At 52.9% G+C, this 26,923-nt stretch overlaps 1 protein-coding gene across 5 annotated transcripts; it reads right to left on the bottom strand.

The window, feature by feature from the left end:
* Positions 1-271: 271 nt before the first annotated feature.
* Positions 272-24,288, bottom strand: IKBKE (inhibitor of nuclear factor kappa B kinase subunit epsilon). Of its 5 annotated transcripts, none has more exons than XM_081026693.1 (22): positions 24,027-24,158; positions 23,347-23,436; positions 21,726-21,844; positions 20,926-21,066; positions 20,432-20,561; positions 19,225-19,406; positions 18,561-18,721; positions 17,601-17,711; positions 17,116-17,295; positions 16,353-16,549; positions 15,549-15,613; positions 15,370-15,461; positions 15,200-15,286; positions 11,210-11,285; positions 10,977-11,089; positions 8,998-9,074; positions 6,412-6,451; positions 5,629-5,730; positions 4,230-4,326; positions 3,323-3,435; positions 3,010-3,081; positions 272-1,089 (listed from the first exon to the last, which is right to left on the bottom strand). In XM_081026693.1, exons 3-22 carry the CDS (start codon positions 21,810-21,812, stop codon positions 1,056-1,058), a joined length of 2,157 nt encoding a protein of 718 aa, XP_080882819.1. In that variant the 5' UTR covers positions 21,813-21,844; positions 23,347-23,436; positions 24,027-24,158; the 3' UTR covers positions 272-1,055. The 5 variants fall into 5 exon arrangements, with proteins under 5 accessions (XP_080882819.1, XP_080882820.1, XP_080882818.1 ...); XM_081026695.1 differs by having other exon boundaries at positions 273-1,089; positions 11,210-11,279; XM_081026694.1 differs by lacking the exon at positions 23,347-23,436 and having other exon boundaries at positions 24,027-24,288.
* Between the last annotated feature and the right edge of the window lie 2,635 nt (positions 24,289-26,923).

Genomic DNA, 26,923 nt, shown 5'->3' with positions numbered 1-26,923 from the left:
AAAGACCTTCTTTCTCCCCAAGTTCCGGGCCCATTTTACAGGAGTCAGGAGAAGGAATGGGAAGGCAAGCCCTTCCAGCCAGAGGCCACCTTCCTTGAGCTCTTCCTTTAAATGGGGGACCATTTAGAGGAAAGGCAGGAATAAGGAAGTGACCAGTGCAGCTTCATTTCCCAATTCTTCTCATAGATCCCAACCCTGGGCCTGTGGGGATGCCAAGCACACCCAGTCGAGATCCTTCCCCTGCGACACACACAGCCCAGTGAGAGCCACTCCGAAATAGAAAAGAAGCCCACGTTTATTCCACTTCTTTAAGGTGCAAGGCTTTTATCTCCCCAGGGCTCTGGACTTACAGACCTGTGCTAATTGCATGGCTCCTACTGACCCCAGCTGGCTGCATATCCCAGAACCTGGTGGTGTCTCAGAGGGAGAGAAGAGGAAAAGAGTCCCTGGACAGAGGCATCCGGCCTTCACCACCATCCTCTCAACCTTAGGCTCAGCCAGACCAAAAGCAGAAGGAAATTCAGGCTCGGTGATGCCTGGGGCCGAGTGTGGCGCCCCTCAGAAATCAGAGGAGAGAGGTGAGGGTTGTATGTTCAATGAGAAACACCTTAAGAGGAAGGAAGACTGAGATTAGGTTGTTTGACTCAGCACCCTGGGGAACTCCCAGGAGGCCTTCTCTTTTGTTCCCCAAGGAATGAAGCTCAGGAGCGTGGCTGGCAAGCTATTGGAACCTCTTCTCCCCAGGACCCGGCCAGGGTCAGCCATACATGCCAGGGCCATGGAGCAGCTATTCCTGAGCCTGCATGAGATACAAAGGCCAGCACAGGCAGTGGGTCCTTACAGCGATTGTCGGGTCTCCCAGGTGCTGCCTGCTGCTTCCCGCAGAAAGGCAGTGGAAGGTAATGCTGGTGACATCTCCCAGCTGTCAACCGGGAGGGAGGTAGGCTGATGAGATGGGACCATGTATCGTCTTGTGTTGGGTCCCACAGTGCAGGCAGGAGCACAGTGTTTGAATGATTCTAATGCTTCAGGACACCTCGTGCACCCCACGGAGCTCAGACATCAGGAGCCGATTGGACCCTACTTAATCTGTAATAAAAGGCACATGTCAGCTTCTCCCACCTGGGCTACGAGCCCACAGACCATACCCCAGGGCCAAACACAGCTTTCAGGAGCTCTGAGCCATATGAGTCCTTGGCTCTCCTGGGACAGCCTCCCTGTCCCGACAAGAACTCTGGTTCTCATCCCTGACTACACATGAGAGTCACCAGGAAGCTTATAAAAATCCCCCACCCCAGGCTACACCCAGAGTCTCTGGGCCAGACCCAGGCATTTGCACTTCTAAAAGCTCTCCTGGCAATCCAATGCAGGGGTGTTAGGAGTGGGGGGGAGGGGGGAAGGAATTCACATGGTTTCTTCAGGCTGTCTGGCTACAGCTCTGAATAAGGAAGTGAAAATTCACGAAAACAAAGTTTTGAGCTATCTCTAAATAGGCTACATATCACAGCAAGAAAAATTTATGTCAGCACTAAAATTAGAACTTCCTGCCCATGAGGACTATTCTGGAAAGGCTTTCCGAGAAGCAGTTATCGAATCTCCTCTATGTGGGTATTTAAGAGGATGGATTCTCCCTTTGCTGGAATGGGACATGAAGAGACGCCTCCTTGACCCAAGGACCTGAAACTCTGGGACACCACCAGCTTTGCTCCTGCCTCATCATTGCACAGCTTGTGACTAAGTGCCAACATGACTATTAGGAAGATGGACACCTGTCATCAACCCTGGCCCAATTCTAGCATCCCAGACTGCCTGGCCTCTGGGGAACACCTACCACTTAGTGAGTCCTGCCCTCTGTGCGCCCTCTCCGCCCTCCTCAGCACATTGCAGATCTCATCCTATTTAATCCCAATCAATAGGTAAGCACCATTATTTCTACATAGCAGAGGAGGGCACTGAAGCCCAGAGCTGGACAAACCTCCCAGGGTCACGCAGTTGGTAAGGAGCAGTCAGGAGTCAGATCCTGTTGGATTCTCTGCCATTTTTTCCCACATACCCAAATGGGGAAGTGACGGCCATAGGGATGAGAAGGAGGGTGTCCTTGCCTTTGCCTGTATGTGTATGTAAGTAAGCCCACCGACCTTCAGGGCAAGGATCACCCTGGATTCTGAGATTATGTCCTCCCTTCTCTTTGGTGTTAAAGCGTACTTTATTAAGTGGAACTACTAGATGGCAGGGTTTTTTTTTCCCTTTCAAATGTGCCTATTTGATTCTACGAGAAGTTAGTCACTCCAATTTTCTTTTGTGAGTTTTACTGGTGCACAGAATCCAAAAGGCTAAGCCTGCTGCACTCCTGCGGCACCCTCTCCAGTACTCCTCAAACCCCTGATGAGGGAAATCTACTCAGGTGTTGAACCAAAGTCTCTAACGCTGGGCCCACAGTCTAGGGGGGTGAAGGAGGGAGGCCTGTGAGCATTTACACAGAATGGGAGCCCAGGAAGGCCAGAGAAACACAGGCCTCGGGCAATTAGCCCAGGCTCTGTGCCTCAGTTTCCTGGTATATGACATGGAGATGAAACAGCACCACTCTGAGGATGGGTGTGAAGATTAAAGGAGTTGGTATTAGTGAGGCATCAGGCAGAGTCTGCATTCACAGCCACAAATCCACATGCCCCGAGCCACAAATCCACATGCCCCGAGCCCCATCTCTGACTGCACTGAGAATGGTCTCACATCAAGGGCAAATGGATTCTCTTTTGGTACATCCAGTAATTGCTTAAAATTGGACAGAATTTTCATCTCTGACTGCACTATATTCTTAAGACTATAGTGGAAGCCAACACCTTGAGAGGATGGCAACTCACCTGAGGACAGGCCGAAGTGTCAATGTGACTATTTGGAAAATGGACACCTGTCATCAAACCTCCATGGGCAGGTCTGGGCACCCTGCACCCCGGAGGCCAGGCAGCCTGAGGAGCCAGCCCCCCCTGGCATACAGCGGGGACTCCTTACCCTTCAATGATGCGGTTGTTGTCCTGAAGCTCAAAGGCGAGCAGCTTCATCTCCGCACAGAGCTCTTCCATGCTGTCCCAGACAGAGGCAAGAGAGGAGCTGTGCCTGAGGCCGGGGTGCCCTGCCCGACCCTCCCCTGGAGGCTCCCCACCAAGCCTCTTTTATTCCTGACTTCTAGGCCTGTATGAGGCAAAACCTCTCACATCAGCACTTAGTCCCTCTCACCACCCCCTTATACACACACACACACACACACACACACGCACACGCACACACACACACACACACACACACGCCTCTCTCCGGCACTTACTGGAGACCCAGGTCCTCTAGTGCATGGCTGGAATAAGGAGATATAGGCGGTGGTGAGGCCTGAGCTCCCTTTGTTCTGTCCTGAAGGAGCTGGTGAGACAGCTGGTCAAGGATCTAAAGGAAACACACTGCAGTCAGAAGGGAAGACCCAGCTCACCGGTAGGGGAGGGGAGGTGCTGGGAAAAAGTAAGAAAAGGGTAACAAAACAGCTCCCGCCTGCATCCCTGGAGCACCCAGGACGCTGAAGACTTTCCCACAAGCCTCTTTCCCATTCTGGGAGCATGGCTGGCACAACCACCTTCACTCATCTCTGCTTGGATTTAATGCTCCAGACTGTCAAGTTCTCCTCTGTGTCTAACCTACTCCTCTTACGACACATGAGCTAGGAGTGCAGAGAAGGGGTAGGGACAGCCCAGCACCATTCTGAAAAGACACAGCTGCTGCATGTGCCTGCATGCAGGGAGAGGAGAAGGGGCCACGTTTGGGCTGTCCTAAGAAGAAGCAGATCTCTGTTCCTGTTGGCAAAGCAGGCAGCTTCTGCAGCCGCCTGTGTGTTGTTCTCTTCCCAGAAAGCAAATCAGAAGGTCAAGGAGAGTTCACATGGCCGCTCTCAGGAGTGGCCTGGAGCCTCCCAGGCTGCATGGGGCACAAGGAAGATGTCCCAGCATTCTGGAGGCTCTGTCCTTGCAGTGACCTTCAGCCTGAGATCACCAGAAAGTTCTTTCCACTCTCTGCATCCCTACCTCAGGGCATTGTTGTGGGTCAGAAACGTCTCACCTACACCACAGTCCTTGAACTTGGTCAAAGGCAACTCTGCCCAGAGACAGGGGAATGGCGCAAATGCCCTCAAAGTACCAGATTCAGCTGGCTGCCCTCAGCAGCCCCAGGTCCCCCTGAACATCTCTCACCTTGCTGAGGTTCTCCTGGACTCCCTGGGCTTCTGTGCTGCAGGCAGCCACGGAGCAGCCGATCAGGCGCAGGCGATTCCTGGCTTCGTGCAACGACCTCAAGAGAGCAGGTAAAAAATCAGAGCCCGGCTTAATGGCTTTTGCCAGAGCCCACCCAGGTGTCGTTTGGGCCACTACACAGACACAGAGGAGGGGCTTCCAGACAACAGAGGCCAGAGCCCATGGGTCCCAGGCATTTGCCTCCCTTACTGCCTCTGTCTTTTTAGATGTGCCCTCAACTCTCACCTCTGCCAATGTAAGAATGCTCCTGTTCTGACTGAGCTGGTGAGGGTCCCATCAGAACCACATGGGAGCTGCAAACGTGCACGCAGCTGGACTGGTCACCCAAGCGGATTAGGATGAGCGTGAGGCAGGTCAAGCTCCAGAGAGGCCCAGGACAGCCCTCACTTAAAGCTGGAACTGTTCATGCTCCCATTTCCAGAGCAAATCAAGGTCAAGGCTCTGTCATGAATTCTCGGCTCTCTTTTAGTGGAGAGAGTGAGCAAGAACATCTCCCCCGTTACACAAAAAAGAAACCAAGGCCAGAGGGGTTAAACCAGTGATTGATTCTCAACCCCGGCTACACATTAGAATCACCTGAGGAGCTCTTAAACTGCTGATAGCCAAGCCAACTTCACACCAATTAAATCAGAATTTGGGGTGAGTTGGGGTGGAGGGACCAGCATTCGGTATTCTAATGTGAGTGCCAGTGGGTGCCTGGATCTCAGTCAGCCTCATAAGGAGCCCAAGAGTCCAATTGGCCTTGAACAGGCAGCATCTGGGAAACTGCTCTCTCTCAGGAGGAACCAGGATTCTATGCAGGTAGGGAAAGAAGGAAGGGGCTGTCTGGGAAGGGAGAACCCAATCTCCTATAGGGGACAGTGTGAGAGTGGTTCTATTTAAGGGTCTGTAACTGCCCCTTCTTCCCTGACCACTTGTCCTCATCCCAGAAGGAACTTGTGTTCTTCCCAGAAAGGCTAACACGACCACCTGGGGCTGTGGGAAGAATCCAGATTTTAGGGACAGTCCCACCTATATACCAGTGCTGGATCTGCTACTTACTAACTGTGTGGTGTTGAGGAAGAGACCTGTTCTCGGAGCCTCAGTTTCCCCATCTGTGAGATGGGGTGATAGTATCTACTGTATAGGATAGATACTGTGGGATTAATAGGCTAAGGTATAGAAATCACCCAGCAGACTGCCTGGCCACCCAGGGCCACAAAACTACCCTTTTTTTTCTTTTTGGCCTCTGTCCTTTTACTACCACCTCCCTCGCAGTCAGCGCTCTGCAAAGCCAAGAGGTCTGGGCCTGGAAGGGCCCTGGGGTCCGTGAGCTCAGGAGGGAGGGCCAGATTGTTACCTCATCCAATTGCCATGCGTGACTAGGGATGTCTGATACTTCTGCACGCACTCCTCCTGAAACACCTGCAGGAGCCTTTTGGCTAAATGGCTAAAATTCACCCTGAAAAGATAGGAAAACAGGCACAGAGAGCCAGCTGAGCACAAGCCTAGCATCCCAGGGTCTCCACCACCTAAATGGCCAGCCCCTGGGTCCACAGCAGGGCTATCTCTCCAATAAAGGAAGACACGATGCTCACACATGGGGATCATGGCCGTCAGAGTGGCCAGCACACAGCACATGTCTGCAGTGATGTGGGAGAACAAGGGGGGAGAACACACACTGCAAGGCGAGATGGTTATGGAAAGTGTGTGTGTGTGTGTGTGTGTGTGTGTGTGCAGAGGTGGGGGAGCCATAAATAAGCATTAAATCAGGGAGGGCCTCCTGGAAGACCAGAGAGTCAAGTAAACAGGAGCAGAGCGAAGCCCAAAGGAAAGCTCAGCAGAAGTCAGGATCAGTAAGTGGTAAATGGGTGAGGACAATCAGGGAAGGAAATCCTACGGACAATCTTGTTCAGAAGTAAATCCAGTTTCATGGCTGCTTCTGAGGAACCCCCCTCCGACGCGGCCACACACTCTCTCCTGGCTCCAACAACCTGCCCCAGGTATAGTTACCCCCCTTCCTCCTGCCCAGCGGCAGCTTATGATCAGGGCCCTTCACCACTTCTTGTCTGGCAGAGAATTGCTCTGCCCTGGTGACACCCACCCTTCTGCTCACCCTCCTGCCCGGGGACAGGCCACTCACTTATCCAGTTTGTGAATCTGCTCCTCGTTGTAGCCGAGCCCTGAAGGAAACAGACAAAAATGATGTCACCGGTTCAATCCGTCAACAGAGTGCTGTGAGCATTGGGGGACAGACAACTACAAAAAAAAAGAGTCTGGTTCAGACCCTGCTCCACGGGAGGCCACAGCCCCCTGGAGCCAGGAAGGACAGAATGACTGAACCAAGCACACAAGAAATTGCACTATGACAAAGGAGGGGCATACCTGGGGCAGGTGAACCCTTCAGGTGAGAAGCGGTGGATGAGATGGGCCTTGAAGGTTGCGTGGTCAGCCTCGGCCCCTCCGCCCACACCCCTCCCAGAGTGACTGACGCCTACAGCCTACTGGCCTCATCCCTGAATATTCAAGCTGCAGGCAGAACCACTGGGCTCTGCAGCAAAGAGCTGGATAAGCGAGGCCACCATCCTCTACCTCCCCTTCTGGGCCCAGACACTTTTGCCAGAAGGGCTGAAGTTTCCACTGCCTGGGCTCCTTCTGATGCTCTCTGCACTGGGGAGATGCTGCCCCCTCCTGGGTTTCGAGGGAATGGACCTCCAGGTCAGTGGTTTCCGCCGAGAAAATAAAACAAAGGTTCCCCTTCCTGGGTTCTTCATTGGGACCCTGCTCTCAGCCAACTGGACTTGCTAAGGCCAAGCTACAAGTCCCGGCACTGCCTCCCATTATCAGGGGTCTGTATACAAGTGATGGCTCCTCACCAAGCCTGCTTCCTCATCTGTCATGTGTAACACACGGGATGGGTCTGAGCGTGGTGAGCGAGTGCCCTATTATTCACTGGTGAGCATTTATTGGAATGGCATCTTTCAACACCCCAAGGGTTATCCTTCCTGGTTCACTTTTAATTTTAGTAAAGGACTCGTGAAGACTAACAGAAATGAAACTTTCGGAGGCTGTAAAGTGGGTGGTTAAAAGCGGCTGGACCTTGATTGCTGGAGCTACTTAATTTGCCTGCGTCTCAGTGTCCTTGTCTATAAAATGAAAAGGCTAATGGTACCTGGAGCTTTTATGAGCATTAAATAAATTAAGAACATGCACAGCCTGTAAAACAGTGCCCAACACATGGGAGGTGCTCCAAAGTGTAGTGATTATGGGATTATGGAATTCCAGTGATGGAGGCAGAAAAGCTTCCGAGATCTCCGAAAATCATACCAAAGGTGGCCAACTGGGTGTCAGGTCAGGCTTGCTGAGCCCAAGGCCCTGCTGGCTTCCAGTTTTCCCGTCTCAGTTTTCCCATCTCCTATGCTGCCCTCTCCACCCATCCAGAGGCCAGACCCAGAGTCAGGACTGGGTTCCCGAGGAGGGATGACCATTCAAACCATCTAAATCTGAAAGCTCAACACGATGGCCCCCGACACACGTGGCTGCTGAGCATTTGACAGGTGGCTAGTGCAACCGAGGCACGGCATTTTATCTTAATTCAATTAATGTAAATTTAAAAACTGAAGCAGTGGAAAATATTTTTTCCCCCATTAAACACGGCTTTATTGTTTTGGTAAGACTACATTTCACTTTGTTAAAAAAATTAGTTTCTGGACAGGTGGGCTATAAGTGTAAAATATACATGGAATTGTGAAGACTTAGCATAAAAAAAGAATGTCAAATATAATATCTCTTTAATAATGGTGTGTATATTGACTACATACTGAAATGACAATTTGGATATATTGGGTTGAATAAAATATATTGTTAAAACTAATTTCACCTGTTTCTTCCTACTTTTAAAATTCTGGCTACTGGAAAACGTCAGATTACATACATGGCTGGCATTACATGTCCATGAGACAGTGCTTTTTATATAATCCTAGGGATAGAAGAGAACTTGGCAATGAAGTCCAAGACTTTCAGTTTGCATGTTAGGGAATACTCGGGGCATGGGCGGGGAGAGAGTGGGTTGGGTCCTGGTGTGTTATGTCCCCAACCCCAAGAGTCAACCAGGGCCCCCCCCCCCACTTCCCGCAGCATCCAGCCCCAGATCTCTCCTGGTTGGACCCTCCCCTGCCCCAAGGTGGCAGTCACACTAGGCAAGAGGCTTCCCATCCCTGAGCCTGCTTCTGCCCAGAGGGTCTTCCTGAGGCTTAGTAGATAATGCGGGTCAAGTGCCTGGCCCAGTAACGCTAAAAGGGATTTCTCTGGACCCTCCATTTTCTGGAAAACCTGACTATTTTAGTGAGCGAAAGACACAATGGATAGGAACATACTCCTTAAAGTGTAAAGTGCCTTGCAAAAGTGAGGGGTCTCTCTCAAGGGCCACCTCTTCTATAGCACCCAGGCTCCAGGTGCTGGGTCCCCCAAGCACGTCATCTAAGGTTCCCACGTGGCAATAGGCACAGGTGTAAAGCCTTCACGTCCCTCACTGGTCTGTAGGCAGCTGGCAGCCAGGAACCCTGCCTTCGACCAGCTGCACCCTGGCTCCACAAGGCACCTGCACAGAGTGAGCCTCCAGCAACAACCACGGATGGTGTAAAGCAAGTAACTGGATGTCTGGAGGGAAGGAAGGAAGAGGCGAGGGATCGCAGAGCACGAGGAATATTTTGCTCTTCCCACGGCTCACCTGGCCTCATCCTGGATTTCTTGAACTGTTTGTAGATGAGGTACATCTTGTCCAGACAACACTGAATCTGCTGGATGCTGTGGGCAGGAGACAGGCTCCAGGTGACGGAAGAATCCAACAACAGAGTACAGGGTGAGAGAGGGGATGGGGTGGCGGTAGAGGAGGGGAGGAGCTGCCTCCTTATACAAGGAGCCTCATTGCCACAGTTTTGGGGGCCAATCTGGGAGTACGGGTGACTCTCCTGTCTCTCAGCTTTTTCAGGTGCTGGCCAACTATCTCTCATTCTCATGTTTATTCTCTCTTTCTCTGTCTCTGTGTCTCTGTCTCTGTCTTTGTGTCTCTGTCTGTCTCTGTCTCTGTCTCTGTCTCTCTCTCTCTCTCTGTCTCTGTCTCTCTCTCTCTCTCTCTCTCACACACACACACACACACACACACACACACACACACACACACAGTGTTTAGTAAGAGGAGACAGACAAAAAGCCAAGCAGCACAGGCCACAGAAGAGTGGCCTTTGCTACAAGAAGCTTTGAGACTAGACTCTGGGAAGGAGGCTTGGACCCTGAAAGGTGAGAGTCTGGCAGCGACAGCCTGGGATGGGAGTGGAGCAGAAACCTCTCTCTGGTCACCTGAAAGGGTAGAAGTAGTGCCTTCTTGGTATACCCAATTCCTGGCACGTACAAGGAACTTAAATATTGTTTAAGACAATACTGAATCAAAGGACCTCAGTGCTGCCTGGAGGCAGGGGAATGAGGAGAATGAGGGGAATGAGGGGATTGAGGGGATTGAGGGGAATGAGGGCGGTGACCTCTCAAAGACCTTCTCGGGCTGGGGTTTAAGGTCATTATTGTCTCTTCCTTCCCCTTTTCAGGCTGGATACAAACACTTTGAGATGTTGGGTGTGTACGTGTGTAGGGGTTTCTTCCTCACCCTCGGGCCTGTTTAGCTCCATTTCCTCCCCACAGCTCCTCCCGTGGCCCCGGCTCAGCTATTTGTGGAGCTGATTCTTGGCAGAATGAGTTTGTTCCCAGGTCTCTGCAGGGCCCACGCTCCTGTCTTCCGCGAGAATGTGGGGTGGATAAGACCTCAGAACAGCCTTTATCCAAAAGACACAGGCAGATGTGTTCTAAATTCAGAATTGTCTTCTGATTTTAGAAAGGTGATTCCATATACACATACTATATTGTGGAACAGCCCGGGGGGCCTGGGGCAGCACCCCCTCATTGAATATTCTCAATCTTAAAAGAACTAAGAATATTCACTCCAAGTGGAATAAATAAAGACTATAAAGAGCCTCATGTCAGTTTAGGTCAGGTTTTGCAACCAAAATAGTTAAGCAAAAGCCCTGTGTTTTTCAGAGCTCTTTGAATCCAGAACTGAGGATCTGGGGTTATGTATGGGTGGGGGTAGGCGCTGAGGAGAATGGCCTGGTCAGGCTGTGGGCGGGTGGGCATTTTACGTTCTTGAACAGGAGAAGGGGGTCGTAAAGGCTGTAAATGACTGTTGTAGGCTAAGAACATGGGCTCTGGTGGTGGGCGACCCTGACCTGTAGTCCTATCTCCATCATTTGTCATTTACTGGCTGTGACTCAGGACAAATTAACCTCCCTGAGTATTGTCTTGAGGATTAAATGAGATGATAAAAGTAGGAGAACCTATCCAAGGGTCTGACAAAGAGAAAGGGCTCAGAAGAGAAAGGGAACTAAATTGGTTTTTTTACTTAGAACTATTACACTTGCTAAGATTTCAAATTCACTCTCTAAACTCACAGATGGGGCAGGACCCCAGGTCCTTTTCTTCTTCAGGCCAGTCTCAGGGGAGGGTCTCGCACATTCCGGAACCCCCGCCCCCACTACCCCGTGCTCCAGCACCATTGGCAAGACAAGGGAGAAAGCAGGCTGATGCCTGAAAAGGCTCTGCACTTTTGAGCTGTGCTCCCCGCCCCCATCCTCGCCCACCGAGAAGGAAAATCCCACAGACCTTCTGTCCTCATGTACCTGATCCCGGTTCTTCGCCAGCTCTGAGCTCAGGCAGCCCAGGCTCGACTGAATATCTGTGATACTGTGGGGAAATCTGGAGAGGACTTCAGCCACCTAGAGGGCAAAAGGCAGAGCCCCGTGGGGTCCTCAGCTCTGGGCTCCGATGGCAGCCTGGCTGGACCACTGCCCCCCCACCTCTGGTGCTGACAGTACCCCTTCCCCAGCCTCACTCACAGCCCGCAGCTTGGACCTCAGCTCTGTGGCCCTCTTCAGTTCTTGGATCTCGGGCATCCTAGCCAGGTCACTGAACCTCGAAGAAAGGACACATTTGGGGCGTTAGGAGGCAGAGAGCTCCGTGACTGCACATTGAGCATGGCATCTTTGGGACAGTTTTGCTGGCTTGTGGGTGTCTAGGGAGTGTTGTGATTGGGACAGAGGAACCAGTTTGAAGAGACTCCAAGTTGTGACACTGCTGAGCACTGCTACGGATAAAGACTGATGTAGATTCAAACAACTCGAATCTATGAATATTCATGAGTCCACTATGCAAAGCAGCTGCTAATGAGCTCCTGACAAGGAAAATTTGTAACTAGACGAAAAGAATAAAGTTCCTTTCTAATAGAAACTGTATTTCATGATAACCAATAGCTTATTGATTAGGGAAAAGCTGTATTTTGTAGAATACTAGCCAATAATGTGCCAGGAGTTAGAATATTAGCCTTGTGCTGCTCCAGTGAAATTACTCACTCAGGCGTGGTGTGAAGCCCCAGGATGAAGCTGAAGGCATGGACATCTGTGTGGTCTTTCACAGGGAAAACGTAACTGTACACTACAGGAATCAGGCTGTCCCCACCCAGGGGTGGGTAGTCATGAATTGTACCCAGCATCATTTATAACGCACTTAGACTAAAGTTTAACTTGAATCCACCTAACCCTTAAAATTCTGTTTATAGGAAATGCCGGGAAAGAAGAACAAGCCAAATGACATCTGGAGGAAGTGTAGACGAATACAGAAGGTGGAACAATGGGTGTTGTCCCTCCAACAAGCCGGTGTGTCGTGGAGGGGGCCAGAGACGAGGCAGTCTGTCTAGATTAAAAGAAACTTAAGTAACATGACAACCAGACACAAACTGTGCTCTTAGATTAGATCCTGGTTTGGACGACACAAGCCAGAAAAGAAAATTGGGGGGATAATTAGGGAAATTTGAATGTGGGTAGGTACTAGATGAGACCAAAATGCATGACATGGAGGGGGAGAGCTCATTAACTGAGAAAAGCAGGTTATAAAGCAGCAACTGTGTTTCCCCAAAAATAAGACTGGCTCTTATATTAAGTTTTGCTCCAAAAGACGCATTAGGGCTTATGTTCAGGGGATGTCATCTTAAAAAATGAAGCCAGGGCTTATTTTCCGGTTAGGTCTTATTTTGGGGAAAACGCGGAAGTAATGGAAACTTGCGTGCTGGTTAATATATATTTATATACATATGTAGTAGAGAACTATCTAGAAGAATATATACTACTAAGGTGTGATAACCCATCTCTGGGTGGTAGGATATGGCATTTAATTTCATTTTTGCGTATCTGTATTTTCCAACTTTCTACAATTAACATGTACTGTTTTTATAACAATAATAATTAGGAAAAAAACAATCATATGTGTTTGGCTTGGGAATGGAGAGGGAAGAGAGGAGAGCAGGGGAGAGAATTAGGAATGAAGTGGAAGCTCCATGAAGGCAGGGCCAAGGCCTGCTCTGCTCACCATTCCATCTCTGGTGTCTGGCAAAATGTTTAACACACCCTGGTTACTCAGTACATGGTTGTTGAATGTGTTATTGAGTGTACAAATGGGTTTGGCGGTGTGGAATACTTGATGGCAGGAGATGAGGCTGACCCAATGCAATGGGCCTGGGAGTCCAGAAATATGGGTTTGACACTGAGCTGTCATAATTGCCATCTGCATCATCCTGGCTTAGTCACTTTAGCTATCCAAGCCTCAGGTATTCCATCTGTATAATGGAGAAATAAATCTCTTTCCTGCCACCTAATAAGGTGGGGATCAAATGGGACTCCGAGATAAAGGGCTTGATTGGAGGGCATGAACACATACTTTTTTGGTGGTGGTGGTGGGCAGCCCTGGGAGCCCCCAAGCCAGTTCTGGGAGCCTGAAGAGTGCCTCCAGATGGCAGCAGCTGCCAAGGAGCACCAGGGAACTTCCAGACAAGGGCAAGGACATCCTACCAAGGGAGCCTGTCTTGGGGAGCCTGAGGCAGGAGGAATGCTCTGTGGGAGACGTGAGTAAGCAGGCTGATGTTTGGGCTCCTCCAAACATGCAAGTCAGCTCATTAAAATGTCTCAGATTCCACTATGGGAGGAGCTCTGGCTTCAGAACTTAGAAGAATCTACAGGTCTACGATGATCAGAAAAGAATTGCAAAGCGTTGGAGCTGGAAGACCTTGGAGAGCATCCAATCCTCATTTTGAAAAGGGGTGAATAGAGGCACAGGCTGGGAAAGAGGACCAGGACCTGCGTCAGTGGTGAGCTAGTCAAGGGCATGGCCCGTGCCCTCTGGCTGCTCAGTGCTCTCCAAATTCCTCCTTGGTGGAAGGGGGCAATGCACTTGGAAGCAGGCACACCCCTGACTCTGAGCTCTCTAGACACACCAAGCATCCGAAGGAGCCTTGGAAACAGAATGGGAAAAACAGTAGTCAAGCCGGGAGATGTCTAGACTCCAGCCTGGGGCTAGCCTGTCACTCCCCCCTACTCCTCTGTCCAGGGCAAGTGGGCAGACAAATACTTCAAAAGCTTTCTCTACACGTTTCTTTCCTGTTCAAGAACTTACAATAGACCGATAAGTCATTTTATCGGGGGTCTAACCTGCCAACTGGACCTCTGGGACCTCCATTCATTCTCCCCTCCCCTTTCCACCCCTGTGCCCCACTCCAACCTCACTCGGGGTTAGTCTCCATTATAACTGTGGCTTCAGTAAACCTCACAGCACACCCCCTGCAAATCCCCACAAGTCCCCTCTCCCAATCATGGCCACCTTCTCTGTCTCTGCACAGGACCATCCAACCCAAGGTATTCTCTCTCATTATGGCCTGAAAAGACCCACTTTTCCAGGAAGACCTCTGTGGTTGCCTCTCCCCATCTCTAGTCTCCCTTGACCCCAGCCATCCAGTCGCCATCATACGCCTGGGAAGGGCTATCTCCTCCAGGCTAGCGTGGGCCCCTTTGCATGGCATTTGTCCCAGGAACCTCCTTCTGTGCCCTGGCCAGAGCTCTGCTCAGAGGAGCTGTGTTGCTGACGTCTGTCAGCCATGCTGGGGACTCTATCCTGTCATCTGGAGACGCCCTTCCTCTTCCCAAACCGCCACCTCCCTATCTGCTCCATCATCGGTGACGTTGCTGCCAAACTCCAAAAGGAAGGCAAGCCTACAGTGATTCAACCACTGCTGGGAAACTCCCGGGACCTTCCTGAGCACTAAGGTTGGGGGACATGCTTGGCAATCTCGACACGCCTCGTCCCGATGGGAAAGGCTCCAGCCACCATCAGCTTCCCTAGACTGCAGAGCCCCCATCTCTCACCTGCACCTCGGCTCCATGCCTTTCAAAATTCAGGGGTTGTGCCTACCTCTCAGTAGTGCTCTGCACATGGAGTCTTCCTGCTTCTCATCTCTAGACACTGCAGCTTGGTTTCATCCTCCCCAAGTTCTCCCTTTCTCCACCCGTCACCCCTAAATAGCCCAGTCAGAGGAGTGGAAGGCATGAAGTTCCGCGGATTGGGGCAGGGGGTCCTGAGAAGGCAAGGGCAGTTTAAGATACAGAGGAAGCAGAGAAGACAGGTGGAGGTGAGACCACCTGAATCCCGGTCATGTCCGGTCCAGAGGACTGTGCAGCTGAGCAGTCTAAGTCTTCAGAATGGCTCTGGGAGGACAGAGGGCCCTTCCTCAGGCAGGCAATGCCCCATGAGCTCCTTCCCCCAAGGTGAGGCGCTGGGTGGCAGGGGAGGTAGGTGTGGTCATTCGACAGGGTGGGGGATGAGGGACGGGGTGGCAGTGCCCTCTCTATTTTACCATGGCAGGGAAGGTGGGAGCTCTGGGTGGGGGGCGTCAAGAGGCATTGTTAGAAACATTGGGGGCGAGGAATAGACAGAAAGAAAGAAGAGCTGAGGGGTCTGAGTGGCCTCAGGCCTGCTGCGGCCCCTGCCCTGGCCAGGATACCTACCTCTCGGTGCCCAGGCTGTTGCTGAGGAAGAGGAGAGCCATCTGCGTGACCTCCAGCGTCCGCCTGCAGGTGGCCTGGAGAGTCTCCCTGTGGGAGTAAGAGTCAGTGCTGCTTTCTCCCAGAGGACCTAGGACTCCCTGCCCACAGCCGCGGCCCCATGGGGTACTCACAGAAACCAGTGCAGCCCTCGAAGCATCAACTCTTGCCCGGCCAGCAGGACCCGTGCCAGCCGCAGGGCCTGGTAGCCGGCACCCAACACACCCTGAAAACACAGGCGGGCAGGGTCAGGGTCCATACCGGCTATCCCTGTGCAAATCCCCTTCCCTGCCACCAGGGGGCCACCCCTAACCTTGGCGGTGTTGTAATCTGCCTGCAGGTCCACTTTGGGCATGAACTTGGGGATGTCCAGAGCAGCTGCAAACAAAGACCCTGTCTGAGGGGCTGCCTATATGGGCCTGGATGAACTCTGAGCTCATCATCCTTATTCCCGGCTCACACTCACCCTTCACCACCTAGCTTTAACCTCAAGCTTCCCAACTCCTAGAGCCCCTACCTTCCAAGCTTTAAATGCACTTCGATGGGCTTCTTTACAATTGTAGTCCCTCCCTGCCCCCTTGTGTCCACTTTTGAGAACTACAGCCTCATGCCCAAGGCCCTTTCTCAACAGCCGCAAAACCGCCTAGGTTAATTCTGCTTCCCAGACTTGGAGACCTGAGCAGGAGGATGAAATTGGCATTATTAAAATGAAGAGGAATGATATTTTTTGCTAGAACTTGGAGTACAAAGCTCCAAACCCGTAGCCACCTTCCCTTCTTTCCAGCACCTTGGGCTCCTGCTTCCTCCAACCCAAACTATGCGAGGTTTCCCCACCAATCGCTGAGATCGTGGAGAGCACATTAAATCCAAATATCCCTGTTTCAGTTGAAGTTTCACAGCTCTGTGGACACTGAAGCCTGGGGACATTAAACCATCAGCTTGAGTCACATGGCATTTCAGAGGCATATGCAGAATTAGAAACCAGAATTTTGGGCAACCTGTGGGCCCAAAGAAACACCCACAAAAGAAATGAATCAATACCCTGGATCATAAACCCCTGCCTCATGGAGGAGAATGTGAGGAAGAGACGAGACCCAGCCTGCGTGACGCTACTCACGGTCCCTGAAGGCCAGGCCTTTGGGAGTCTCGCTGGTCACGCTGAATAGCTTCAGAGGGCTGCTCGTTGTCGTGTGTGCGATGTGCTGTGCTGAAAGGCTGGGTTTGAGGACACAGAGGTGACCCTCGAAGAGGTACTCTTGGTGCTGGGGGGCCATGTTGGTCTGCTTGTACACAGCCTCCAGGAAGATGGCTATCCTAGACACATCAGGGGTACAGGGAGGAAAGGGGGGAGAGGAAGTATCAGCAGGCAGGATACGGGGTTGGGGTGACCCAAACCCCAGCTAAGACTTCTTCCATGGAGAGGGTTCAGCTTTTCAGAGGGAGGGACTGGGTGATTTTCTCTCTTATCAAAGGTGGAGAGACAAAGGGTATCACATCTTACAGTGGAGAGTGGAAACAGAGCTCAGGAGCCCCAACATCCAACCTCTGCCTTGGTACCTCTTCCTGCCACACTTCCATTAAAATGCCCATAGTCCTATAAAATGCCCCAGGAATAAAGGGTTCTATGAGCAATAAATTTGGGAAACACATCGCCAACACCCCCCCCCCAGGGGATTTATAACACACATTTGCTTTGTAGAGTTCACTGAATCTTTGGAGTCTAGCAGCAGGGGAGCCCATTTCACTTTAACTGTGAACTGGTACACTAAGATTGGATCCAGAAGCTTCCATATCGAAACATTCCATAGAGCTCTGCTTAGGACACAGCCTTCTGCTTGGGGAGAGAAGGTCCCGAGTCTCTGCCACTCACGCCCGCTTACGTGTTGTGGGCGTGGATGTAGACATGGTGCAGGACCGCCTGGGGCAGCGAGAAGACATGGATGACGGCTCGCTGCAGGATGTCACTGGTCTCTGCAAAGAACTGGTCGAAGCCCCAGCACTTGGCCTGCTCCACCTCCAGGATGTTGGCCAGGATGGGCACCAGCTGGCTCTGCAGCCCCCTGTCGCCAGAACACAGAGACCGTCAGGGGCCAGAGCCCAGGCTTGGCCTCCTGGAATAGGTAATGGGGGCATTTCATGAAACGTCCGAAAGTGCTAGAACAAGGTGGTAGGGCACCACCTTGTTCCCCAGGTAGTGAGAAGGGGAGGTAGAACTAGAAGGGTCTTCCGGCATCCAGAGGGCAAAACTGAGGCCAGAAAGGGACAGTGGTGGACCCAAGCAGACAGCAAGCAAGGGGCCTCAACAGAGAGGACACCCATCCTAGACTTGGGTCTGTGCCTGCCCCTCCTGCACGGTCCCACTCACATCGACAGCTGGCAGGTGATGGGGAGGGCATAGCTCCACTCCAGGGGCCCGTTCTCCCGCTTCTGCGTGCCTGCAATGGCCCCGGCTGGCTTCTCTGTGGTGATCCGGTACCTGTAGTGAGGCAGGACCAGGTCAGGGGGACTCCCCAGACCATCACACTTCAAGGGATGACAAACTCAGAGCAGAGGGCTCAGAGTACTGGTTCAAGTCACCCAGTCACTCTGAGATGGCCTGAAAATGAAAGCTGAGAGTGCTGGCTCCCAGCCAATAAGATCACCTTGCCTTGGTGTTCCCGTCAAACTCTGCTCCTCCCCACTGTCCATTTCCTCTATCCCCTGACCTCACCACACACCCACAGCAGGGCCTGCCTCCATCCCTTTGCCTGTGCTGTGCTTGGCCTGAGCAGTCTTCCCCTCCACACCACTATTCTAATCCTCTCCTCCCTTCGAGGTGCAGCCCGCAGCGACAGCCCGACAGCCCCGTCCAGGTCGCTCTCCTTCCCCTTTCCCTAACCTCATACAGCTTCCACACAGCTGATCCCTGAGCTGACGCTGGATGCATCGACTTTCCTGTGAATCCACCTTAAATCTCTGCTCTGGGCGGTGCACTCAGTGGGAACAGCTGCTTTTTCCAGCTACTCTGTGTCAGGCAGCAGGAAACCTGGAAGGACCTTGGACCTGGGATCTGGACGCTGGGTCTTGTCCCACCTCTGCCCCTGGCAGTGCCATTGGACCCTCAGTTGAGATGAGATGAGCAGCCAATGGGAGGAGGGCTAAAGGGGAGCACCAAACTCAGATAAGGAATTCTGACAGTCTCCAATCGGCCAGGTGGTCATCACCAAAAATCTAAGAGGAGCCTGGGTGGGCCGGGCCAGAGGAGGACCAGAGAGTTAGAGGCTAAAGAGGAGACACAGAAGGGCCAGTGGGGAAGACCCTCATCCCTTGCCCGTGGCCCACGTACATGATCTCCTTGTTGCGCCGTGGCCCACCAAAGGGGACGAAGGGAAGGCTGCCGGTGGCTGCATGGTACAGGGTCACCCCAATGCTCCAGAGATCCACGGTCACCCCGAATGCCTTCTGCTGGGGCTTACGAAGCACCGCCCGCTCATACATGTCGGGGTGCTGCCAGAGAGAGAACCAGACAGCAGTGTTGTGGGCGTGGGTATAGACGTGGTGCAGGACCGCCATGGAGAGAGAGGGTACATAAGGAACCGAGCCTCCATCCATCAGACTCCCTTCCATTGCCTTCTGGCAGAAACAGAGCCACTAGAATCCACCTCCCTTGTCAGCTCACACATTGGCATGGAGTTGGCCTATCCAGAGCGTCTTCATTTGCCCACCCTCTGCTCTGGGGCACGTGATGGCCAGTGGTGTCCCATCCTCCATGAGCATCAGATCAGGGAGTTAACTGCACAAGGGAGGCCAGGCAGGGAGGAGTGGGAAGGCTGCAGCATCGCCTTTTCCATCTTGGAGAGCAGAACAAATTCCTCTAGTTCGGGTGCAGTGGGTGAGATCTAACCATGCTGGATACAGGGGAATGGGACAGAGGCTTTCGGAAAGTGGGGGGCAACCAGCTGCAGGGGACACGCTCCGCTTGGGGCAGCAGATTCCCATTAGCCACTCACCAGGTACTCCTCAGTCCCATAGACAGAGATGAACTTCTCATCGTCATCCAGCTCCCGGGCGGCTCCAAAGTCCGTCAGCTTGTAGATGCTCTGCCCCGCCTCCCCCACCAGGCGCATGATGTTCCCCGGCTTGATGTCCCGGTGCAGGACGCTGTTCTCGCGCAGGTGGTTCATGCCGGCCACTGGGGACACAGGGAGGGCTGCTAGTGGCGCTGGCTGAGGACAGACCAGGGTCTGGGCCTTCTCTTGGGCGGAGAGGAAGCTGTTCTTGGGTCCAGACAGAATTCCCACTGGCTGACAGGGCCACAGGAAAAGCAGAACAGAGATGGGCACAGGGCAACGGAGGGGGGTCCCAAGGACATGGAGTGTGGAGGGTCCAAGGGGCGTCTCTAAGAAACTGAGAAATGATGGCTCTGGCTCCCCGAGGATGGCACTCCCTCCCTGTCTATTTTATGACTTTTTATTTTAAAATATTTGATTAAAACAATTTTAAAGTATACCTAGCATAAACTTTCCCTTTTAAGTGTACAGGTCAGAGGCATTAAGTACATTCACATTGTTGTGTAAACACCACTATCCATCTTCAGAACGTGGTCAACCACCCAAACAGAAGCTCTACAGAGTAAACAATCACTCTCCATCCCTCTCCCAGAGCCCCTGGCAACCCCCATTCTACTTCTGGTCTCTATGGATTTGATTTTCTAAGAACCTCACATAGTGGAATCATACAATATTTGTGTGTCTGGTTTATTTCACCCAGCATAACATCTTCCAGGTTCATTTACATTGCAGTGTGTGTCAAAATTCCATTCCTTTTTAAGGTTGAATAGTAAGTATTCCATTATGTGCGTATACCACATTTTTTCTATCCATTCATCTATCTGTGATGTTTGGGTTGTTTTCACCTTAGAACTATTGTGAATAATGCTGCTATGAATATTGGTGCACAACCTGCTTTACATTTTATTTTTAAGTTGGAGTTTTAAACTGCTGACCAGCAGAAATCAGACTTTGGGTTCTGTTCGTTCATCATCATCTCTCCCAGGTCTAAATGGAGAGCCTCTTAGGTTCTGAATGTTCTTCTGTGTTAGAATACTTGTTTCAAAGGGGCCGCACCTCTCTGGGCTTTGCCTTCTGCTGAGGGCCAGGCCTGTGGCTTGTCAGAGGCGGGTAAGGGGCTCCGTGGTGGAGTCAGGGAGGGGCTCACCCACACAGCGCAGCACCACCAGGAACTCATCCTCTGGCAGCCCGAAGGCATTCTCAGGGCTCTCGAGCACGCTCAGCAGGCTCCCACTAGAGCAGTATTCCATCACCAACACCTTCTGCCGGCTGGTCCCCTGGGGGTAGAACAGGGGGAGGCACGGGGACGAGGGCATGTTTCCTCTACTTCCTCAAGAGAAGGTGGCTCAGCCTAGAGCCAAAAGCCTTCTAGGTCCCAGCTCCTGGCCTGGCTGCCCGCCCTTGGCCTCACACTGATGCCACACATCTGAGTCTTAGGTCACCTTTTCCAGGAAGCCCTCCTTGCTTAGGCCCTACTTCCCATCCTGCCTTTGCCATGCACTGCCCCAACCCCCGCAGTCTTTACTCCATTCTACAGGTTGCTGCTCTGGGTGCCCTGGTAATGAGCATGTGACCTGCCTCTCCCCAGCCTGTGAGGGTCAAGGACAAGACCATTTCCATCTGACCAAGCACTGGACCCACCGTCTCCTCAACCGCAAAGAGCTTGACGATGTTCTGGTGGTTGAGCTTGCGCAGGACCTCAAACTCCCTCACCTGCACCTCACGGGGTCGCAGGTAGCTGGCGGTGTTGAAGACCTTCACTGCGACCAGCTCCCCGGATTTCTGCCATGGGGGAGAACAGAAGTTCCACCCTGCCCTGGGGTGCACCCCCCAGGCCTCCACTCAGCCTCTCCCACCAGCCTAACACTGGAAATGAGCAAAGACAGCCTGGGTAGGGGAGGGACTGCCATCCTCAGCTGCTTCCCCTGCTCAGAGGGTGTACAGTCAGTCCAGCCCTGGGAAGTGACAGGGGTTTGGCACACCTGATACCCTGCAGGGGACGGTTTGTTGTTACTGTTACTATTGAGAATAATGACAAGGGCAGCCAACACTCCCTGGGGTTATCGGCAGAGCATTGGAGTCTGTCTGTCTGGCTTCCGCTCTTCAGACGCTATAGCACAGTAGGTCTCGATGAAGGCAGGAAAAACCCACACAAGCCCTGTTTCCCACCTCTGCTGTCCCTAGATTTGCTGCCATCTCCCCCAGATGTTGGCTTTGTGTCTTTATCTCTTTCTCTCCAGTCCCAAACTACCTGACAGAAACACCATCCTGAGGAGGCCTGTTCAGCTCCCCACACCTCTGCTGGAACCCAGTGTCTCCCCACCGCAGAGCGTGCAGAGCAAAGTCCAGAGGCCTCTGGCCAGCCACACACCCCTGGATGTCCACTGGGGGCTGACAGGGCGAGCGGGCTGTGGTGCGCTGGGTAGGGGCTTGGGGCCTACCTTGTTCCGGGCCTTGTACACGCTGGCAGTGGCCCCCTGCCCCAGCAGGTCATTTGTGTGCCACAGGTAATTGACGGTGCTCTGCATCTCCTGCCCTTGGCTGGCTCGATACCTTCTGCCTACAAGAAGCACATACTGGGGTCCAGGATTCCATCACTGGCCTGGGATGGACACTGGTGGCCTGACCAGAAGCTGTATACAAGACCATCCCATGAAGGGCTCCATGTGGCCATTCTAGAGGAAGAGGGGCAGGGGAAGCGTGAAGCACAGAAAGGTTAAGCAACTTCTTCAAAAGGGAGCACAGCCACCAGGCCCTCAGCCCACAGTCTGTGCCTGTCCCAGCACAGGGCATTCTACTTGTCCCTACTCCCCAGATCCCCTCCAACCCCTCCCCAAACAGGCCATTCTGCAGAGACAAATCCCTTTCTCTGTCACCTCTCCCAGGCATGGAGAAGTCTGGGTTTTTGGCATCCAGTCCTGGGATTGTCCCAGGAAGCAGAAATGTGCTTGAAGGAAGGGCCCCAGGTCAGGCAGCATCAACCACACCACTAGAAATCTCCAGGATTGCAACATGAGCCTGGAGCCCCTCCCCACCCACTGGCCTGGGTCCACCACTTCCTGCTGCTGTGAGCTAACAGCTGTGTCGGCAGCCAGCATGGCCAGGTCAGCTGGAGAGGAACAGCACTGCTGCAGAGTGCCTGTGTGAATGGGTGTGTGTGTGTGTGTAGAGGGTGGGGGATGCAGGAAACCATTATATCCAAGGGCTTAGGAGTCCTGGGGAGGATCTGAAACCCTTTGCAGCTTCGTTCCCCATGTTTGCCTCCATCCTCCTCTCTCCAAAAGCCAGTTCCTCTCATGCAATTGGCTCCTCAGAAGCTAAACTCAATGCCTCTGAAAAATAGGGCCAGGGCTGGTCTTTATGGGAAGCCTGGGAGAAGGAGCATGAGAAGGGCCACCACCCCTTAAAGACTCAAATAAACCTGGAGCAGACAGGGCTTCTTCCTCTTCTGACCTCTTACAAGTTCTCAACCCTCAGGGCACCCTGCCTGGAATTGACAGTTCATGGGCTTTGAGACTGCTCTCTGTAATTTGTTTCAAAAATGCAAATTTTGAGAATGTCAATTCCTTGAGCCAGAGGCCGCTTCAAGGGATCAGTGGTCAATTCCTAGTTTCAGATAATGTATTAGTGTTTGCATTTTACAGAAGCAACTGAGGTACTGAGGGCTCCCTGAAGACAATGTAATAGCTCAGCTTGAATGAGCTGGTCAGGTCTCCCCACCACCCCAGGCTGAGGAGGAATCAGCTGGGAATCTGGGGGTGTGAAGTGGGCAGAGCACACTGAAACCAAGGCCGAGGTCTCAGAAGCCTAGCGGGCAGCAATCCCTGGCTTCTGCCTCTGATCCTGGCCAGGCTGTGTCTAGGAGCTGATTGGCAGGACCTCTGCTCAGCTCTGCATCCTCTATGGCTCTAGCACAGCGCCTGGTGTGTGACAGTGCTCCCTCTCCTTCAGAGCTGGTTGGAAGCAGGAGGGTGGACTGTGGAGCCTGCGAGCCAGCACCCCACCCACCACCTTCCCCCCTCCTCTTCCATCTCGAGGCTCCGCTGTGGCAGATACACTTACCCTGTGCTCTGAGCAGCCTGGGATCAGGCAAAGCTTCTCCCTGTCACGTGTGTGTTGTGCTTTCTGTCTGTGGCAAGTCCAGGAGCTGAGCTACACCGGAAAGAGGAGGGCGGATGAGAGGCACCCCCGCCTGAGTACTGCTTGATTTTCAGGCTCCATCAAAGGCCACCGGCCCCAGCCCTTTAACCCTTTCCTGTGTGTCACTCTCCCCACAGGGCTGGGGGTTTCCAGCTCTATTCCCCAGCTGCTCCAGGAGGCTTTCCTCACCACTTCCACTCCCGGGACTTGGGCCAGGGAGAAGGACCCCAGGAGAAGTGAGGGCAGGCTCCAGAAGCCAAGCAGGAGAAAAGCGGAGACAGTGCTGATCCTGGCTCTGGGGTTGTGGGAGGCAGAGCCAGGAAGGGAGCAATGTAGGCAGATGGCATCTCTCCTCAGTGCAGCCCTCCCGCCTCTCTCTGGCCTTGGTCTCCAAGCAGTCCTTTGCAAGGCTGACCACGAGAGATGGCGAGAAGGGCACTGCCGGAGCCCCCAGCAGAGGCAGATAGCACAGAAAGGGGACCTGGGCTGGGAGCGCCACTGCCCACACGCCCGCACCGGACACTCCACTGAGTGCCACCATGCAGCTGCCCCTCCCGCCTCGGGCTCCCCCTCCACCTTCCCCCAGGGACCTGCACACTCACCCCATTTCAGCTGTGGGGCATGCAGGCTTGTGGGGCTGGGTGGCACTCCCAGAGCTTTCAGGGCTTGCTGTCATCCATGGGCAGTGCCCACAGCATCCTGATGGTCATGGGCCCTGGGGAGTCAAAGACTGGGCCGGTGGAAGTGGCTGAGTGCCACCGGAGTTGGTGGGAGAGCTGCGAGCTGAGGGTCGCCTCCCTTCCTCCCTGTGAAAACTCAGCTCCCTTTCAGCCGGCTAGCAGCTCTCTCACACTTCCTGATTTCGTTCTTTCTCTCTCTCTCTCTTAAAGAGACAGGCCGCTGGGCCACTGCCTCCACCCTAGCAGTAAAGAGAAAGAGGATGCTCTGAGTTCCCAAGTGGAAGCCATAGCACAAAGGCATCTGAGCCACACAGAGGCTGGGAACGGGGGCTGGGCCATTGTGGCAGGCCATGGGGTGCTATCTGGACATCCCCTGCAGTTCACTGGAGCAAGGAAGTTTAGGGCTTGGCCCAGTCAATAGAGCAGGTTGGGCAAGTTAACAAGTGGAAAGAGCTACCTGGAAAGACCAAGTTCCCACACCCAGGAGCCCCAGGGAGGTCCAGAATTCATACCTGTTCACTCCTAGGAGAAGAAGGGGGTCTGACTCATCTTTTCAGGGAGCCTGCAAAGGCCCGAGAGCCGACACTGGTGCCCACATAGTGCTCTCCAGTGTCACCTCGAGCACAGCACACAACCCCTGCTCGACAGTTTTCTCATCCAAGGCATGAGGATAGTAACATTTACTCTGTTGGTTTTGTGGATGACATGGAACAGTATATTGGGAAATGCTTGGGAGACTGGAAGGCACTTTACAGACAGGCATGGAAGCCATCAAGGCCCACACACCTTCAGTAATTTGCCCATGATCGTCAGAGACTGCTGGGGCTGGGACCCAGCTATGCCCACTTCCCAGCCAGGACTTAATGTCCCAAAGGAAATTTCCTAGAAGGCTGCAGAGGTCTGCCCTGCTCTGGTCAGCTCCAAGATGACAGTTGGATAAGAAATGGTTAAAACCAGGAAATTCCATGTTTCAATAGAATGTTGGAGGGACTTTCCCATGGCCACACCTGGTGGTTTCCTCTGGCAGCCCCACCCCTAGCACAGTGACACCACATGCTGAAAAGTGCCTCCTGCTCAGATAAACACACCTGCTGATAACCGGGCAGCCAGAGGTTCTGCCCACTGGTTGTGAGAGCAGGACCAAGAGAAATGTTCCTTGAGATCCTCTTGCTTTCCACCCAGAATTCCCAGCTTCCCATCTGCCGTGGGCAATGGAACAATTGCACTTCCTTGGCACCCTGTGATTGGGTGGGGCCATGTGATTTCCTAACCAAGCCATTTAATTGCTAATGCAAGACCCCTGACTGTGTGACAGTTAGACCAGGTGACTGCTGTCTCAGTCTGGGTGCCTGAGTGACTGTTATGAGCAGCGCCCCCTGCTGGCCCACAAGGGACATGTAGCTTTGGTGAGAAATGTACATGTTTGAAGTCATTGAGGTTTGCCACATAACCTAGTCTATCCCTAAAAGTCTATCTATTTTCCCCTGATAAACCCGCTCAGTCCCCACTAGCACCCCTACTGTTCTCTCTCCAGCAAGCCCAATCTCTCTTTCCCAGTGTCTTAAGGACCCTCAGAAGCAATGCATGTGTGTGTGGCACCTATTAGGAAGCAGGCACTGTGCGCAGAGGACACAAAGGTGAGGCCTAGGTGTCCCTCGGGAGTCGGGGTTCAGGACAGGGTGGTGAGTGCCCTGAGATATATGCTTCAGCAGGCGGGGATTCTGTGAACCTGGGCGTTGTGTGGTCAGGAAGAGCTCGCCAGAAGAAAGGATGGGCCACCAAACTTTGGAGAAAGGGGCGTTAGGCAGAGAAGTGGGGGTCCAAAGTAAGGAATTCCAGGCAGAAGCGCAAAAAGAGGGTGGCTTGTCCAGGCTACCACACATGGTCGGGGGAGAGGAGGCCTCGAGGTGGGGCGCGGGCTGGAGCCCTGTGGTGACCATGGTGCTGGCCCCCTCTGTGGGGTCACATCCTCTGTGTGGGCAACATGAATGATTGTCTCGCCTGTGATTTTGAGCTGCTGGGCCCAGCTGAGCAATTATTGTTTTTCATCTCAGGTGGCACAGGAGCCTGGCAGGCTCCTGAAGGGAAGAGGAAGTCTGTAAGAGGCCTTACCGCGTCCCCAAGTGGCTCTGAGGACTCATAGAAATAAAAGTGGCAATTCAGAGGTAGGAAAAGGACCAGAGGTGGGGAGAGGGGGTCTTTTATGGTAGCTCTGAGGGGAAAAGTTCAGGTCTGCCCTCTACAAAGGGAGGCTGAGAATATAGTGACGGGCACCGCAGCTTTGCCATCACAGACGTTTGAGTCCTGACTCTAGCACTTGTTCTGCATGACCTTGAGGAAGTCACTGGACATTTCTGTGTTCATCTGAAACAGAAAAGAAGTGCCTGCTACCTGGTAGGCCCTGAATAAGTACTAGTTGCCTTTTCTGCCCCGACATGTCTTGAGCCTGTTTGACAGGGGCCTCAAAGGACTAAGGCAGGTGGGTCTGTGGAAGAGGGCAATACAGCGGACAGTGTGCACTCACCTACTCAGTCATGTATGAAAGGCTGAGCGACAAGGTCCCAGAGCCCTGCTCCTTTCCACCTTCACCAGTCAGCTCTGGCTAGGAGCTTTGGATGGGGAAGGAGGGACAAACAGTGCAACCAGACCTGAAACCATTCCCCCATGCAGTGGGACAAGATGCTGTGGGAGTAGCACCACTGAGGGAAACTGGCCTGAGCCACCATGTGCTGCTGTCTTTCTTGGCTTGGAAAGTGAGCATTTCACTCATTCTCTTAACTCTTCAAACCTCCTACTCACCATTCCCTCCCACTCTGGCA

The sequence above is a fragment of the Rhinolophus hipposideros genome (assembly GCF_964194185.1).
Source record: "Rhinolophus hipposideros genome assembly, chromosome: 19".
NCBI lineage: Eukaryota > Metazoa > Chordata > Mammalia > Chiroptera > Rhinolophidae > Rhinolophus > Rhinolophus hipposideros.
This window is presented reverse-complemented; position numbering and strand designations above follow the sequence as displayed.